The 15,944-nt window shown below is 36.2% G+C and overlaps 3 protein-coding genes across 9 annotated transcripts; 2 read left to right on the forward strand and 1 right to left on the reverse strand.

The window, feature by feature from the left end:
- Positions 1-5,872: 5,872 nt before the first annotated feature.
- On the forward strand, positions 5,873-7,310 carry LOC104879204 (TPD1 protein homolog 1). The gene is made up of 3 exons (XM_010651215.3): positions 5,873-6,336; positions 6,463-6,576; positions 6,702-7,310. Exons 1-3 carry the CDS (start codon positions 6,258-6,260, stop codon positions 7,001-7,003), a joined length of 495 nt encoding a protein of 164 aa, XP_010649517.1. The 5' UTR covers positions 5,873-6,257; the 3' UTR covers positions 7,004-7,310.
- A 1,117-nt stretch (positions 7,311-8,427) lies between these two features.
- Positions 8,428-11,519, reverse strand: LOC100260108 (receptor-like protein kinase ANXUR1). The gene has a single exon (XM_002272761.5). The coding sequence runs from the start codon at positions 11,095-11,097 to the stop codon at positions 8,524-8,526; it is 2,574 nt and encodes an 857-aa protein (XP_002272797.2). The 5' UTR covers positions 11,098-11,519; the 3' UTR covers positions 8,428-8,523.
- Positions 11,520-12,364: 845 nt separating this feature from the next.
- On the forward strand, positions 12,365-15,242 carry LOC100255010 (uncharacterized). Of its 7 annotated transcripts, XM_010651209.3 has the most exons (9): positions 12,365-12,455; positions 12,530-12,687; positions 12,907-13,053; positions 13,764-13,900; positions 13,988-14,057; positions 14,215-14,305; positions 14,415-14,484; positions 14,619-14,714; positions 14,953-15,242. In XM_010651209.3, the coding sequence occupies exons 2-9, from the start codon at positions 12,555-12,557 to the stop codon at positions 14,977-14,979; spliced, it is 771 nt and encodes a 256-aa protein (XP_010649511.1). In that variant the 5' UTR covers positions 12,365-12,455; positions 12,530-12,554; the 3' UTR covers positions 14,980-15,242. The 7 variants fall into 7 exon arrangements, 5 of the variants coding, with proteins under 5 accessions (XP_010649511.1, XP_010649513.1, XP_010649515.1 ...); XM_010651211.3 differs by lacking the exon at positions 12,530-12,687 and having other exon boundaries at positions 12,366-12,455; XM_010651212.3 differs by lacking the exon at positions 12,365-12,455 and having other exon boundaries at positions 12,560-12,676.
- Positions 15,243-15,944: the final 702 nt, after the last annotated feature.

Raw genomic sequence — 15,944 nt, forward strand, 5'->3', positions numbered from 1 at the left:
AGGTGTGGAGGTTGATAGGAGCTCTCAAGGACTACACTTACATCAAACCAAATACATTTGTGATCTCTTAGACCGGACTCATATGGCTGGTGCCAAGCCACTTGCATCGCCTACGATGGCAAGTACCAAACTGTCTAGTACTAATGGAGAACCCCTATCTGATCCTTCTACTTATCGCCACATCATTGGGGCCCTCCAATACTGCACAATCACCCGTCCTAATATTTCTTATGCTGTTAACCAGCTCTGTCAATATATGCACCAACCACGAACTCCACACTGGCAAGCTATGAAGCGCGTCCTTCGCTACTTAAAGGGCTCTGTCAACCATGGACTGTTCTACACACCATCTCCTCTCCAACTACATACCTACTGCGATTCGGATTGGGCAGGCAATCCAAATGACAGAAGATCTACTAGAGGCTATGGTGTTTTTCTAGGTCGAAACCTGGTTTCTTGGAGCTCCAAGAAACAACACGTGGTATCTCGTTCGAGTACCGAAGCTGAGTACCGTTCAATGACACTCGCTACAACTAAAGTATACTGGCTCCGAATGCTTTTCAAAGAATTGGCTATTGGTCTCATCCACATCCCAACTACATGGTGCGATAACATTGGGGCAATTGCACTCGCTTCCAATCCGGTGTTCCATGCAAGAACGAAGCACGTAGAGATTGATTATCATTTTATTCAGGAGAAAGTATGCAACCATGATATTCAAGTCCAACATATCTCAACCGTGGATCAAATAGCGGATGTCTTCACCAAAGGCCAAACTGCAAAGCGTTTTCAATATCTCAAGGGCAAATTAATGGTTTGTCAAAACCCCATTAATTCGAGGGGGGGGTGTTAGACTATCAGAATCTTCAGCAGAAATTCCAGAAGCATCTGCACCCATTCCTCACTCTATCCATTTTGTTACTGATTCAAAATGATCCAGCTGTTAGCATTATTTTCTCCTACAAATGTGTATTTGATTGTTTCCTTATCCTTATTATACGCTTGTCAGTTCAATTGTACAACTATAAATATAATGAAAAACTACACAGCTTGAGTGCGAGAGCCAAGTCAAAGATATACTATGTGTTCATCTTTCTGTTGAATTGTTAAGGTTTTACATTCCTTACCCCCCTCCCTCTCACCAACAACTTTTTTTTTTCTTCTAGACCCCCCAGCCACTTTCTTATTCCCCCTCGTCAGCCAGCATGGGAGACCCCAACCACTCCCATGAGCAATCATGCCTCCTCCCGGTTGTCCGCGTCTCAGGCCATGCATGGGAAGGTCCCTCCCCCTCTCTTCTTCCACACGTGTCATGCAAAAGGAGAAGGAGAAGAAACCAGCTTCCCCGGCCCCCCTCACTTCTAAAAGGGTCTACAAGTATATTATCAAATAATTTCAAATATAGAATATAGTTTGAAAAGCTTCCCATCATAGAAAAATCTACTGTATTTTTGTAAATGAAGTAAAGGGAGAAATGTTTTTTAATATTTTTTGAAATAAGATTTTATTCCTAAAATAACTAAAATTATTTTTTAAAAATGTCCACACCAAACGCGCCCTTAATTTCACACAAGGCGCCGCGCATTGTCACCTTCCCGCCCGCTTCATTGTCGCAGCCAATGAAGCTGCCCTTGTCGGTTCCTTGCGCACCCAAACCTCCTCAAATCGCGGACCAACTGGCCACTGTCGACCATCCGCCGCTGCATTTAATCCCGGCTCCGTTGCCTTTTTTCTATTTCAGGTAAAACCACAGGTGCCTTGTTTCTTCCAGACACACGCAACTGTGAAGTGTTCCATCACGCCTTGTAATTCCTCCCCGTCGACCATTCCACCCTTCACTTTTCCTTTCATGCATGGAATTTTTAGGGGCCGTCGGTCTATTACCATAATAGAAAGATATTGTCATGTCAACCTGCGGTAAGCGGCCGGAATGTCGTACGACGGTTTCATCTGAGCACTCTGATGCTGGTGTCTCTTACTTGTCACCGGCCCCGGAACCGGCAATAGCAGGTGGCAGTACAGATGGCCTTAAGTCCCGAGGGTAAGTCAGGAATCATGGTACGGATTTAATCCTTTATCCACGTGACGTGGCACGTGGGGGAAAGCATGATGGAATGATTCTTGATCTCCCTGTAGTAAAATTTATGATGAATTACAATATATTAAGTTTACTATTCACAGTATTTGAAGTGATTTTGGGAAGAGTTTTTAATATTTTTAATATTTAAATGAAAAATTATTTTAAATATTATAAATATTAAAAAATTTCTTAAAATCATTATTAAACGAATTCTTATTTTCGATATTTTATATTGATTATTTTAATTTTATTTATATATTGATCTTATATTTTTATCTCTTCGTTTAACAATATAAATTTGATAGTATATTTTTAAAAATAAGACATTTAAATTTTTTTAATACAAGAAAACAATTTGTTAATAAGCTTATTTTCATTCTTAAAATAAGCTTTTATATATCCCCTTAAGAGCATGTTCAAAACCTTATGATAATAACCGAAAATAAGAAATCCATATCATCTATCATTTATTTTCATCATTAGGTAATTTATTAGAAAGTAATAAAAATTAAAAATAAACTTAGTAGGAATTATAAAAACGCATATTTTTCAAGTACCCATTTCATCCCATGTTTTATATGGGAGAATTATCTTTTGGGGGTAGATGGACCTTCAAATTAATAAAAGGTCCATATAACTCTTCAAATTGAGTTGAAGGATATGAAATAGTAACGGACAAATATACCCTTTAAGAACACATATAAAATATTTTATAAAATTAAGTTAAATAATTTTTTTTCAATAATTTTTTTTTCAAAAATACTAAATTAAATAAAAGTAGTTTTCAAAAATATTAAATTAAATAAATTTTTTTCAAAAATATTAAATTAAATTAAAGTATTTAAAAAAAATATTAAATTAAATATTTTTTAAAATATTAAATTAAATAAATTTATTTTTAAAAAATATTAAATTAAATAAAAGTATTTAAAAAAATATTAAATTACATAAAAGTATTTTTTAAAAATATTAAATTAAATAAAAGTATTTTTCAAAAATATTAATTTTTTTTTCTGAAAATCAACGAAGGGCATTTTTGGAAATACTGAAGGATGATATCCTTCAACTCAATTTCCATACTTTCATTGGATCTTGGGTTCAATTTGAAGAGTTACATGGACCTTTTGTTAATTTGGGGGCCCATCTACCCCCAAAACATAATTCTCCCGTTTTATATAACAAGTCTAGGAGCTAACACGATACATGAGTTAGAAATAGATTTAAGATTTTTTCTTTTAAAATCTCAAATTGAGTTGTGATAATATCAGCCTCTCATATCATGTATCATCTCAATTACATGTATAATTAAATAAAAAGATGATTTAATTCGATTCATTTTTATCATTTTTTATATATTTAATAAAAATTACTTTTTCATACAATAAATAATAAAAATTTATGATATTTATTTATTTATAAATTATACTATTTTTAATATAGTTAAAAAATTAAATAAAAGATTAACCAAGAATGGTGACCCTATATAATTTTTTTTTTGAAATGAGGATGAAATAAGTGTTAATTCATCCTACTCTTGGTATGACAAATTTTAGTGAAATATAAATTAATTTGTTACAAAAGTAAAAAAAAAAAATGCTTGCAAATTTAAAAAAAAATGCTTTTATTAATTTTGATATGAAGTATTTTTTATATTTAATTCTAATAGTTATTCTTTGGGTGATAACATTTCCCACATTAGAAAATCCATATTCTCCCGAAACCTCTTTATTCCTCGTAAATAATTTTACTTTCCAAAAAGGTTAGAGACATGGTGTCAGTAGATTTTCCACTTGGACGGACACAACATATGCTCTGACCCAATGGTGAAGTGCTTTAAGCCCCGGCCCCTAGCCCCCAGCCCCTGTGGTGGCCACTAAAGGACTAACTACACAGCCATACAAGCCAGTACCACTCAGCTCAGGTGCACCATAAAACAGCCTTGATTCAGAGCTCAGACCCACCTCCACCTATCCCTTCTGCTGCATTCAGGCTACCTATAGCTTGCCTCCTCGCTCGTTCTCATTTTCTTTTACATATTTTTCATGGTACATTAGCCGAGGAGTGTGATTAATTCAAGCTCTCTGCAGCTCTTCATCACCTCTCTGTCACATGGTTCCATAAACAGCCACTCATCTGATAGCTCTCCCTTTCATCATCCTTCTTATATAAAACCCTAGGTTGCTATATACTTATAAACTGCATGAAAAAAAATAAAAGGGTGCTTCTATTTGATAGTCTGGAATCTGTGATAACAGAGTGGAAAACTCCTAGAAAAGACAAAGGTGTGTGATCTATATGAAGAAAAGACGCGTTTGCAGTAACTGTTTTTTTTTTTTTTGGAGGAAGAGACAAGGTTGGCTTTCACACTGTTTCTTCCACGAACCTCCTCTCTCTCCCCACTCAGAGCTTTGGTTAGGCAAATCTGAATGTGATTAAAGTAGAGAAATTCACGAATATGGGCAAGGAAACATGTGTTTATGGGGTGGGTCGACTCGGGGTTTTTACCAGTTTGGAGATGAGTGTAGGGACATAGGCTTTGGTCAGAAACAGGAACAAAAAAAAGAAATATGGGATCTTTAAAGGGATCGTTTTGAAAGGATAGGAAGGCTATTAATCCTATAAGTTGCTCCATATGGGCTGGTTTTTCAGGGCATTACGGTACTGGCAGTGCTTCTCTGCACACTTCTTCTTACAGCTCAGGGAGAGTCATGGACTTTTGTCCTCTCTCCCTCTCACCATGCTGCCTGCTATCTGGAGCCTAGACCAAGACAGAGATAGGGCCGCTCGCTTCATTACCTGTAGGGAGGGAGAGATTGTGAGAGAAGACTCAGAAGAGAGAGAAAGAGAGGGGGGGGGGGGGGGGGGGGGGAGAGAGATTGTTGGGAAATTGGAATTAAGGAAGAATGAGTCCGAGTCGAGCGTGTGAATTGACCGACAAATGGCATCACTCCTATTATACAGCAGGGATGTGATGTTACGTGACCCAAACCTATTCTTTCTTTTGCTCTCTGTCTATCCTTTCGGTTTAGTGTTGAAGACAGACGCGTGAAATTTTTCTAACTTACAATTAATCAGTTTAGTGTGTATATATATATATATATATATATATATATTTGACTAAAAATAAGTTTTTGTGAATTTATTTTAAAATAAGTTGTAAATAAAATGAATTTATGGGTTTTTCAAGTAATTTTTGTAAAAACATTTTTAAAAATAATTGAAAATATGATCATCACATTTGAAAATTTTTGCACTATTTATGACTACACAATATTTTTATGAAAAATAAATTACAACACTATTTTTCATATCTTACTATTAAAACAAAATTTTATGCCTAACCCATTTAAGAACTATTATATATATATATTTTTAGAAAATACTTTGAACATAATATAAAAGAAAAAGGTGGAGAAAACTAGTGTTAGACAAAAAAAAATTATTTAAAAATCAAGTATTTTGACCAAATTTTAAAAATTTTGAATAATCATTTGATATTATATTTGAATCATTTGGTATGTTTCTGAAAATCACTTTTTTATTATAAATTAAAAACACTATCAATATAGATATTTAATTTATATAAAAAAAAGTTTGTAATTTAAAAGTAAGTTGAATATGAAAATAAAAAATATACATATTATTTTTTGTATAAGTCATTATTTTATATTTATGTTTAATAAAATTTTTATGAACTCTCAAACAAAAAGTTATGTCCAAAGAACCCTTGAAAACGAAAGGCAGATTACAGCGGGAAATGGGCTTTTGCTCATTTGCATTAAATGGCTGCTGCCTTTGTTTTGCCTAGGCAAAGAAGAAAAGTATGGCTAAAGAGGATGGACGAGAATGCTAAGATATGAAAATTGGTGTGTGGTCCTCAGCCATTTGAAGCCACCTCCCTCTCTCTCTCTCTCTCCCTTCCTTCCTCCCTCTTTTATGTACTTTGTAGTGTTTTGTTTAAAAGGAGCCATCACATCTTTGCATATCATCACGGACTCACTCACCAACCCTACCAAAACTGAAAATCCTCACCATTCTCTTATTCCCTCTCTCTATTAGATTGATGTGTAACAGCCAGTGGATTGACTGAAGCAGGAGAAAGGCACAAGAGGCAGCCAGCCAAAAACTACCAGACTGAGAGAACAATTCCATCTTCAAGACTCAGAAAAACCCCATCATGACCTCCAGTCAAATGTTCTTCTTCTGCTTGATTTTGCTCATCATTATAGTTATCTGCAGTGTTGGACTCCATCTGGGTACTGCTCAAAGAAAACTTCTCACATCTTCTTGTCCAATTCTTTCCTTTCTTCCAACCCTGTTTGTATGTGGGAACTAACAAGCAAGCCTCTCATGTACAAGTGTTTTATCTTCTTTGGCTGCAGATTCTTCAAGCATGTCTCTGCATTCAGTCCATGGAGATGACAACCAGAACTCCACAGCAGCAGTGATCAAACCAGCCCAAGTGTACTCAAACTACAGAAAGCTTCTGCTCCATGGTAAAAAGATCCAATCTCAATGCATGTATTTCTCTTTAGTTCTATAAGTTTTTTCAGTCCTCCTTCCAAATGGGGTTGTGTTAATTTCCTTCCTTGATCTTTTTCTTAACTTGTTTTTTCACTAGGGACATGCACAAACAGAGATATCAGCATCTCACAGAGCAGAGACTCATCTTCTGGGATTCCACAGTACATAGTTCAGATTGTGAATACATGTGTTTCTGGATGTGCTCCTTCAGATATCCATCTCCATTGTGGCTGGTTTGCCTCTGCAAGAATAGTAAACCCAAGAATCTTCAAGAGGCTCTTCTATGATGACTGCTTGGTGAATGGAGGAAAGCCTTTAAAGACCAGTCAGATCATCAGATTCACTTACTCAAACTCCTTCATGTACCCACTTGCATTCAAGTCTGCCAAGTTTTGCTGATGAGCTCAAATAAATTCAAAAGAAAAATAAGACCAGAAGGAATTGCACCACCATAACCACAGAGATCCATCAGAACCCAAATGTCAGAACCCAAGCAGAGGAACAAGCATGGTCTCAGCTTTTTCCACAGCCTAGTACATAGCCCACTCAGCCTATATCTCTTTGCTTTAATTTTTTTTTTTCCTTTTCGAAACCCAGTTTGAGTTTCTTTTCTCTATTGATGTTTTTTCTTTGATAAATATATAACTTTGTGGTTGTGAATACTGTTTCATCATCTCCACATACATATATTAAGAGAATTTCATTATTCTGGAATTTGTATTTCCCGAGTCAAAAGCTACTGTTTAGAGAGCTGCATGGCGCATGGAAGGTCTGAAACTCAGTGCTTCTTTTGCAGAACGTGTGCCCTCAGTGCACTCTCTTTGCCTTTGCCAACTCACACTAAGGAAAAAAAGAAAAGAAAAGAGAAAGATGAATTATTAGTTCTCTTTTACTCTTATTTTCTCTTTCTTTTTTTCTCTCCTCTTCTTTCTTTTTTTCCTCCATGGTTGAAGATGTCTGGTCCCTTTTGCTAAGGATGATTGGAGCAATCCAGAGAGTATCAGCAGAGGCTGGATTGTGATGAGAAAATGACAAAAGAGAAAAGTTGTATCAGTAAAGAAGAAAAAAGCTGTCAAAAGGTAGTTTCTCACCTCTCTCTCTCTCTCTCTCTCTCTATATATATATATATATATATATATGAGATGGAAAAGGGGGGGGGTTACATGTTAGCATCAAAGCTCACAGCTCGAGAACAGTAGACCTGAGAGAACAACAAGACCAGAGGAGAATAGTCCTGGTTGTGGAAATATGTTGAGCATCATTGAAGGGGTTTTGGAAACTCCCTTTGCATTTATAGAGGGGTTTTGAAATTGGCCTCTCTGCCTTCTAGTTGGGAATGAACAAAGTGATCTACCACAAAAGGTATTATGCTGTAAGCATCCTTGTAAATATATAGTGGTGGAAGTCAGAGAAAATTTAGGTGTTCTAGAGCTGGCCCATATCTTTCTCTTTTTGTTTCTTTGATATATGACTTTTGATCATATAATTGAAGAAAATGTATTTTCCTTTCATGGTTTGTTTGGTCAAAAATTTCCATTTTGGCATTAGCATTGAAGCCCACATGGTTAGGAATTCAGACTATGTTTTTGAGAGGGTAGGCCTAAAGTCACCTTTTCTGATTATAACCTAGAGTCTCTCTGATTATTTGAGCAATTCTACTAACCAGTAGTGAATTTGTAGACTATTTTCCTCTGTTGGTCAACTAGAGCCAATTCAGAGTACAGTAAATTCTTAGCTTCGCTGAGAAATGATTGAAGAACAACCCAAATGAAATTTAAAGAAAAAATTGTTAAGTAGAGCTTAAGGATACACCTTCACAGAGATGTTGAATCCCTTGACACAAGTTTTTATGGGTTTTCTTAACATTTTGATCAAAATTTAAAGGTGTTACAATGAGATAGAACAAGCATAATTTACCCTCATCTCCCTTTTGGGTTCACCATGTGTGAGAACACTTCACTTGTGCTTAAGTCCTCAGTATCCTCACTAACTGCACTCTCCTCATCAATGCTCAACATGCTTCTATGCATTGCATTGATGTCGGCATTCACCTTCTCTACATCAATTTTTGCTCCTTGGGGTTTCTCCTGCAATTGGAGGGCAAACTCAAGGTTCCAGAGTACGTCGCCCATTGAAGGTCGCTCAAGGCCATGATCAGACAGGCACTTCTCGGCAGTCTCTGCAAATTTCATCAAGCACTCAGGAGTGATATTTCCCTTAAGATGGGGATCGATGATTTCCTCGAGAATTCCCTTCTTTTGGCATTGTAGCGCCCAATCTGCAAGACTAACTTGTTCCTTAGGAAGGCTGGGATTGAGGGCTGGCCTTGCACACAATGCCTCAAAAAGTACTACCCCAAAGGAGTAAACATCAGATTTTTCTGTCAATTGTTGTCTCCGGAAGTACTCAGGATCCAAGTACCCAAAGCTGCCCTTAACCACTGTACTAACATGAGTTTGATTGAGTTCAGGGCCTGTTTTTGAGAGCCCAAAATCTGAAACTTTTGCTACCCACTTCTCATCCAGAAGAATGTTCGTAGTCTTCACATCCCTGTGAATGATAGTGTACTTGGCCCCAGTGTGAAGATAGTGAAGTCCCCTGGCAGCTCCAATACAAATTTCCAACCTCTGCTTCCATGACAATTGAGGTTTATCGCTCTTATAAAGATGCTCCCTCAGAGTCCCATTGGCCATGTAATCATAAACCAGAATCATCTCATTATCTTCTTCACAATAACCAATAAGAGAGACTAAATGCCTATGTCTCAGCTTTGAAAGCATCTCAATTTCAGTCTGGAACTCATGAACACCTTGCTCTGAAGAAGGGTTTGATCTTTTAATTGCAACTTTTGTGCTCCCATCCACAACCCCTTTATAAACCTTCCCAAATCCTCCAACCCCAATTACCTGTGACTCGTCAAAGTTCTTGGTGCCATGCCTCATTTCTGCCAACGTGAAATGCCGACAAAGAGCTGCCGCCATGGAAGACAAGTGGCTACTGGCAGTGCTCTTGCCTGAGATAGTAGACTTGCTTGCTGTTGTGCCAGAGCTGCCATGAACTGGCAACCACCCACTTGTCCTGGAACCACTTCTGTCAAGCATTTTCTTCCTTCGGAAAGCTATAACAGCAACAACTGCAACAACCACCACCAACCCTGCAGCTCCTCCAGCAATCCCACCTATGACTTGAGCATTGTCACTAGACTCTGGTGAGGCGAAATTCCTCGTCTCCTCAGCCTTAACCAGCATGGGTGATGGCACAGGATTTGGACCTGCTAAATTCCCATTTGAGTCGTTAAGCTTAAAGATCTCCAATCCATTGAGAATTGCATCATAGAATTCAGGCTTCATTGATACAGATGGGTGTAATGCCACCCATAGTTGTTCATCACCAGGTTCATCTTTAACAAATACAGCAAAATCCTTGTAAACCGGCACTCCCTCTGATTCAGCCCAAGCAATCAAATCAGCAGCTGGCTGTGCTGTTTGGTTGTTAACATAAATATCAAACACCCTCTGGTTGATCTTGGAAAGCAGAAACTCACAGAAATGAAACCTGACAATGTATGTGAAATTGGCATCAACCTGAAACACCCATGTCAGATTATAATTCTGATTGATCTTTGGGTCTGGACCCATTGTTCTTGCTGTTCTGTACACATCAACTGGGGCAATATACTCAGGCACATGCGAAGGATATTGAATGGTAACATTGCTATCAGCTTCAGAAGTGACCCCAAAGGCAGCCCCATACAGATATGGGGAATCATCATACCATGTCCGGCTTAGCCCAGAGTCATTATTGGCTGCAATGTACTGTCCACCAACATTCAACCGATACATGGTCTGCAATGAAGAGCCGGCAGCATCCAAGTCGGAGTACCCAACCATAGTTGCGGATCCAAATATATCCGGCATGGAAATTACTTCAATCCCATTGATAAAAGCATACGATCCATTGTGATTTGGAGAAGGCTTGAATGTGATATTGAGATGGCCAGATTCCGGGGGCATGAGAGAGAAGTCTTTGATGATATAAGCCTGTGTGAGAGCTTGGGCTGTGGTGGAGGCACTGAAATTGTTAAGGAGGGTGAAGCCACCGGCAGTGACCGAGAAAAAGCTGTCGGAAGCATTGAGAGCACTGTAAAAAGATGGGTAAAAATGGAGTCTGACCCAGAGGCGATTCTTAGGAGAAACTGAGAATTGGTAGGTGGATTCTGATGTGAAAATCCTAGCAGACATGTAAGGAACGGGAGAAGGCAGCGAAGGGTCTTGGAGTTGTGCTGTGGCCGAAATGGATTTCCCTGGGGAGGCCAGAAACTTAGTGTCCGGAACCCACTTCCGCCCATCAGCATCAGCGCCACCGCTGGAATCCCCACAACTCAAGATAAACGAAACAGAGTCCGATTCAGAGCTGCCGCTCAGTACATGAACGGGGTTGACGACGAAAGAGAAGAAAACGAGACAAAACAACACATGGGAATCAAGATTCATAGCTAAAGAAAAAACCTCTTTGAAGATAACAGGCTGAGAATCAATGCAGAACAAGATTTTCCAAGGAAATTAACAGAGCAACAAGAAAAACAGAGGAACAAAAAACGGAAGAAAATTTTTTCCTGCACGCTTACGTGAACGAGAAATGGCTCCCCGAGATGCAAATGCCTTAAAATGAATTCCTCTTAACCGTGTTTGGTTTGAATGAAAACGCGAAAACTGAAAAACTTACCTGGAAATTTCAAAGACATAGGGATCAAGATGATGATAGGATTTGTTAGAAATTTTGGATTAAGGTTTTGGTTGACGTTAGGATAGGAGGTGGTTAGGGAGGAATGGAGGAGGGAAACGTCAAAAGGGACATGCATTGATTAGTTCTGTAACAGATCTTCCTTTAAGAAAGGAAGGAAGGAAGGAAGACACCAACTCATCCTCAGGCGTTTCTTTAGCTCTTCCTCCTTAAGTCTTCTTTGTTTCTCCCATGGTCACTGTCTAATTCAAATTCCCACACCAATGCAAAATATATCAAATTGAAGAAAAAGCCGAACAAAAATAATAAAAATAAATTAATTAAAATTAATAAAGCATTTTTATATGCTTTTTTTAAATATCTTTGATTTAATTTTTTTTTTAGGGTGAAAGTGAAGGAAAAAAAATTGATCTAAATTTGATTTAAATCTCAATAACTTTAAATGTTATTAATATTTTTAAATTTAAGTTTATTTGTTCATTATTAATTTTTTAATGAATTTAAGTGTTAGGTAAACGTGGTTAAGAACTAGTAATTTGAAACCAAAAAAAAAAAGTAATTTCACGTATTTTAAAAAATTAAAATTTATTATAATAATAAAAACTTTATAATGATTAATTATATAATTAGTTAAAAAAAACTAGTATGTTTAACTTGTTGATTTGCAATTTTTTATCAGTGAACTCTAAGAACAAAAGATCCTGACCGACAATGGGAAAAAATTTTAATATGTTTAGAATATGTTTTAATTATTTTGACATGATTTCTCGTAACAATGTTAAAATATGATTATATAAATATGAAAAATGATCAAAGTAAAACGATCTCAAATAAATGTTATTTTTAAAAAATATTTAAAAATATAAAAAGTAGATTAATGACATTTCAAAATCGAAACTAAACTTGGGTTTTATAAAATGTTATAAAATAGTTTTTTAAAACAATTCTTAAAAATTATTTTTCACAAACTGTTTTTTAAAAACATGTGAGTTGAGTGAGCCTGTGAGGGTAAGTCCTGCCTAATAGGATAATCCTCTCTTCTTGGGCTTCTTGTCTGTTATGGCTTTAAGCTTCTGCTTCAAAGCTTCACTCAACCAACAGCTACAAGGTGACTTCCCCATAACTTCCTTTTCCTCTCCTCTGCTCTCTCTGTCTCTTATCTGTCTGTGTTTTTCATTACAGTGAAGGTGAATTCTAGCAACAACAAATGTCTGCAAAAAATCAAAAACCTCACAAAAACCCTCACAGTTCCTTCAATTTTTTTCCTCCCCGCACGAATCTCTCCAAAAGGGGAACTGGGTTAAGCTTATATGTGGTGCCAGCTTCGAGGTGCGAGAAAGGTCTAAAACCCCAATAGCAAAAACACCCACTCTTCTTATTCCCTTTTCTCCCAAACTAACATCGCTATTTCTCTCTCAAAGATGTGATAGATATCAGAAATCTCTCTCTAGTTTACACTCTTGCAGGATATGAACAACTTGTAAACCAGTTATCTGGTATGGGTTTCTGTAATTTTGTGAGAGAATCTTGAATTTTTTGTTTTGGATGAATGGTTACAGTTGATTGCATTGACTGTGCTGCGGACGCTTCGGTAGTGAGCGCTGTGAATGAAGGAATTGAGGCGGCTAGAGAGATTGTGCCGCTTCGAAGACCTTGGGTAATGATCAGTGTTAACGATAATGAAGATCTTCATTTTCGCAAAGCCGGTAAATGCCCCCATTCCTTCTTTACTAGATATTGATAAAACAGTATAATTTGCTTGCAATCAGCATTGTAAATCGAATTCATGCAGTACAATGCCAGTACCATCTCTCACACAAATTCTCTTACTTGTATCGGAATTATACATGTAAACATGTACCCCCAAATGTGTAAATATTGCCCACTGCCCCAAGGGTCTGACATAGCTTTAAAAGTCATCTGATGGGGGATATCACAATCAACTCATGGTAACAACCCCTTCTCCTAGTTTATAATGATCCAGTACCATTTGTAATGATCTATAAGTCCCACATCGGGGTTGAGAATCGCTTCTGATACAATTTATAATGACCTGCTCCCAATCATATAAGTATTATCTACTTTGTGCCCAAGGTGCCCTTATAATTTTAAAATGCATCAACATAGTTAAGAGAAGCTCCCGCGTATATAGTGTTAGAAACTTTTTCTCATATCTGATATGAGATATTACAATGCATATTGTTGTGGCTTCTTTTGGAGTTCGGTTAGATTGTGGTTGAATGCAAAATTGAGAACAGTTTATAATGCTCAGTTTCCCTAATCTAGCCAGGAACCGTACGAAATATGTTATGAACTTATCTTATAGAAATGTGGTAACATGTCCTTTACCATTTGATCATCTCCCATATGAGTTGTTTGCTTTGTTCTGAGCTAACTTTGAGTATTACTTTATCAGAATTTGATCCAGCAGACTGTCCTCCAGATTGTTCAAGGCCATGTGAGGTGGTTTGTCCTGCTAATGCAATTTCACTGGTAGAAGGGAAATCAACAGTAGAACTTCCCCACAGTACAAGATCACCTGGTGCATTGAAGGTCTTTTTGTGTGGTTTATTTTATTAATCTTCCTAACACCATTCATTGTTTCCCGTGTTCAATATCAAAGTTGATACCGGTATGCAGGGTGGAGTTATAACCGAACGCTGCTATGGCTGTGGCCGGTGCTTTCCTGTTTGCCCATTTGACAAAATAAGTGAGTTGTGTTCACTTCTGTTCTGCTATTTTCTTCACTTCTCCTTTCTTATTCCCTTCTTCTGTCTAAGGTGCACGTGGCTACATTGAATTCATATATTTTCCTGCTGTTGTTGCTTTTGGAATGGGTTGGATAATATCTGGTTGAATTGATATAGGTGTAGTTACATATGTAAGAAATGCAACTGCCACAACTGAACTTCTCAAGAGAGACAACGTTGACGCTGTAGAGATACATACAAGTGGAAGGTATCCCCTGTAAAATACGATGGAAGATGCCTTTATGTTCTTGAAATTAATCCACATCTATCCAGCACTACCCTGCTTGAATCTTTTGGTCACACATTTTTGTACTTAGGCAGAGTGCTTTCTTTAGAGAACTTTGGAATCATTTGGGAGATGCAATTAGGTATCTGAGACTGGTAGCAGTAAGTATGGAACCTTTCGCTATTGTTGGAATATCTAATTGAATGATCATATAGTTATCATTAAGCCATAAATTATGGATCAGCCCATATTGAGTTTCTTGGACACTATGATCTAACATCCTTTCTTGGTCCAGGTTAACTTACTTGATATCGGGGATTCCACGATATCTTCAATGAACACAATGTACTCTATCATGGAACTGCAGTTGGATTGCTACAACTTATGGCAGGTGAGCCCATGTTGCTTTAAGCTTTGAATCATAATTTAACTTGTTGGATTCAAATGATATCATCATAGAAATTATCATGTGGGCCGGTGGCCCACATATCATGATCTTAGCCAAAACTCAAAAGGCTGAGAAAGATATGCCTTCCAGTGTACCTGGGTTCTCCTTATATATCGCTATTCATTTTCCCGTCCCTGTCACAAATCGATGTGGTACTGAACATGGGAATCACCATCTGCAGAACTTTAGCTCGGGTCCACGTGAGTGATGGACCATTGTGGGGCTCAATTCACGTGGAATTTCATCCGACTACGCTTTCAGTTTCTGCTGATTTCTGGATTTTCAAATGCAAGCCCAGTCTTCTGCTAAGGAATATTTTGCTAAGCCCATTACATAGGATGGGTTGGAGTCTCTAGGAGACATTTCCATAACAGCTGTTAAAAATAGTTTTTAATTATTTTTTAGAATAAATTTTTGTTTGATAACTAAACATGAAAGCGGTTATTTTAATTATTTTTCGTTTACCTATTATTGATTCATGTATAATGCAAGAAAATTTAAAATATTTTTTTATTTTTAATTATTACATAGAATAATCCATAAATAAAAAATAAAAAACAAGCACTTTTTAAAAAAGGGAAAAGTGGAATTTGATTCATTGATATTAAAATATATGGAAAAAAAATCTTGAATTTTTAAAATTATTATCTTCGTCTATTTAAAAATAATTTGAAATATATACACTTTTTAATAAGTTATCTAATTATTTCCATTAATACCGTTGTACTTGTCATGTCATTCAAATCAATTAATAATTAAACTCCTTCATGTAAATGTTTCCCTTTATTTTAGATATTTTATTTATTTATTTATTAGTATTATTATTTTATTATTTTATTATTTTATTATTTGAGATTTTTTTTTCTCTAGAAACATTATAAAGTAAAAATTTAAAATAAAAAAAGTTTATTCTAGTATTAATAAGTTAAAAATAAATTTATATGTCTTGGTAATAAATAAACTAATAATAAATTTGTATTTATTATATAATATTAATAATTGTTTAATATAATAGAGAATAAAATTTGTTGTGAGAGTTTTTTAGATATAAAATATTTTATAATATGGTTGTACTTTGATATATGGTATAAAAATAAGAATAATTATTTTATATTAAATAAATTAATCATAATTAAAATAATTATATATTATTAAATTTATTATTTAATAAAC

The sequence above is a fragment of the Vitis vinifera genome, chromosome 5, assembly GCF_030704535.1.
Source record: "Vitis vinifera cultivar Pinot Noir 40024 chromosome 5, ASM3070453v1".
NCBI lineage: Eukaryota > Viridiplantae > Streptophyta > Magnoliopsida > Vitales > Vitaceae > Vitis > Vitis vinifera.

Coding starts and splice junctions, on each gene's coding strand:
- LOC100255010 (XM_010651209.3), top strand. CDS start 12,555: ATGTCTGCAAAAAATCAAAAACCTCACAAAAACCCTCACAGTTCCTTC. Junction 12,688..12,906: donor AGCTTCGAGGTGCGAGAAAG/GTCTAAAACCCC, acceptor GAATGGTTACAG/TTGATTGCATTGACTGTGCT. Junction 14,485..14,618: donor GGTATCTGAGACTGGTAGCA/GTAAGTATGGAA, acceptor TTCTTGGTCCAG/GTTAACTTACTTGATATCGG.
- LOC100260108 (XM_002272761.5), bottom strand. CDS start 11,097: ATGAATCTTGATTCCCATGTGTTGTTTTGTCTCGTTTTCTTCTCTTTC.
- LOC104879204 (XM_010651215.3), top strand. CDS start 6,258: ATGACCTCCAGTCAAATGTTCTTCTTCTGCTTGATTTTGCTCATCATT. Junction 6,337..6,462: donor CAGTGTTGGACTCCATCTGG/GTACTGCTCAAA, acceptor CTTTGGCTGCAG/ATTCTTCAAGCATGTCTCTG. Junction 6,577..6,701: donor CAGAAAGCTTCTGCTCCATG/GTAAAAAGATCC, acceptor TTTTTTCACTAG/GGACATGCACAAACAGAGAT.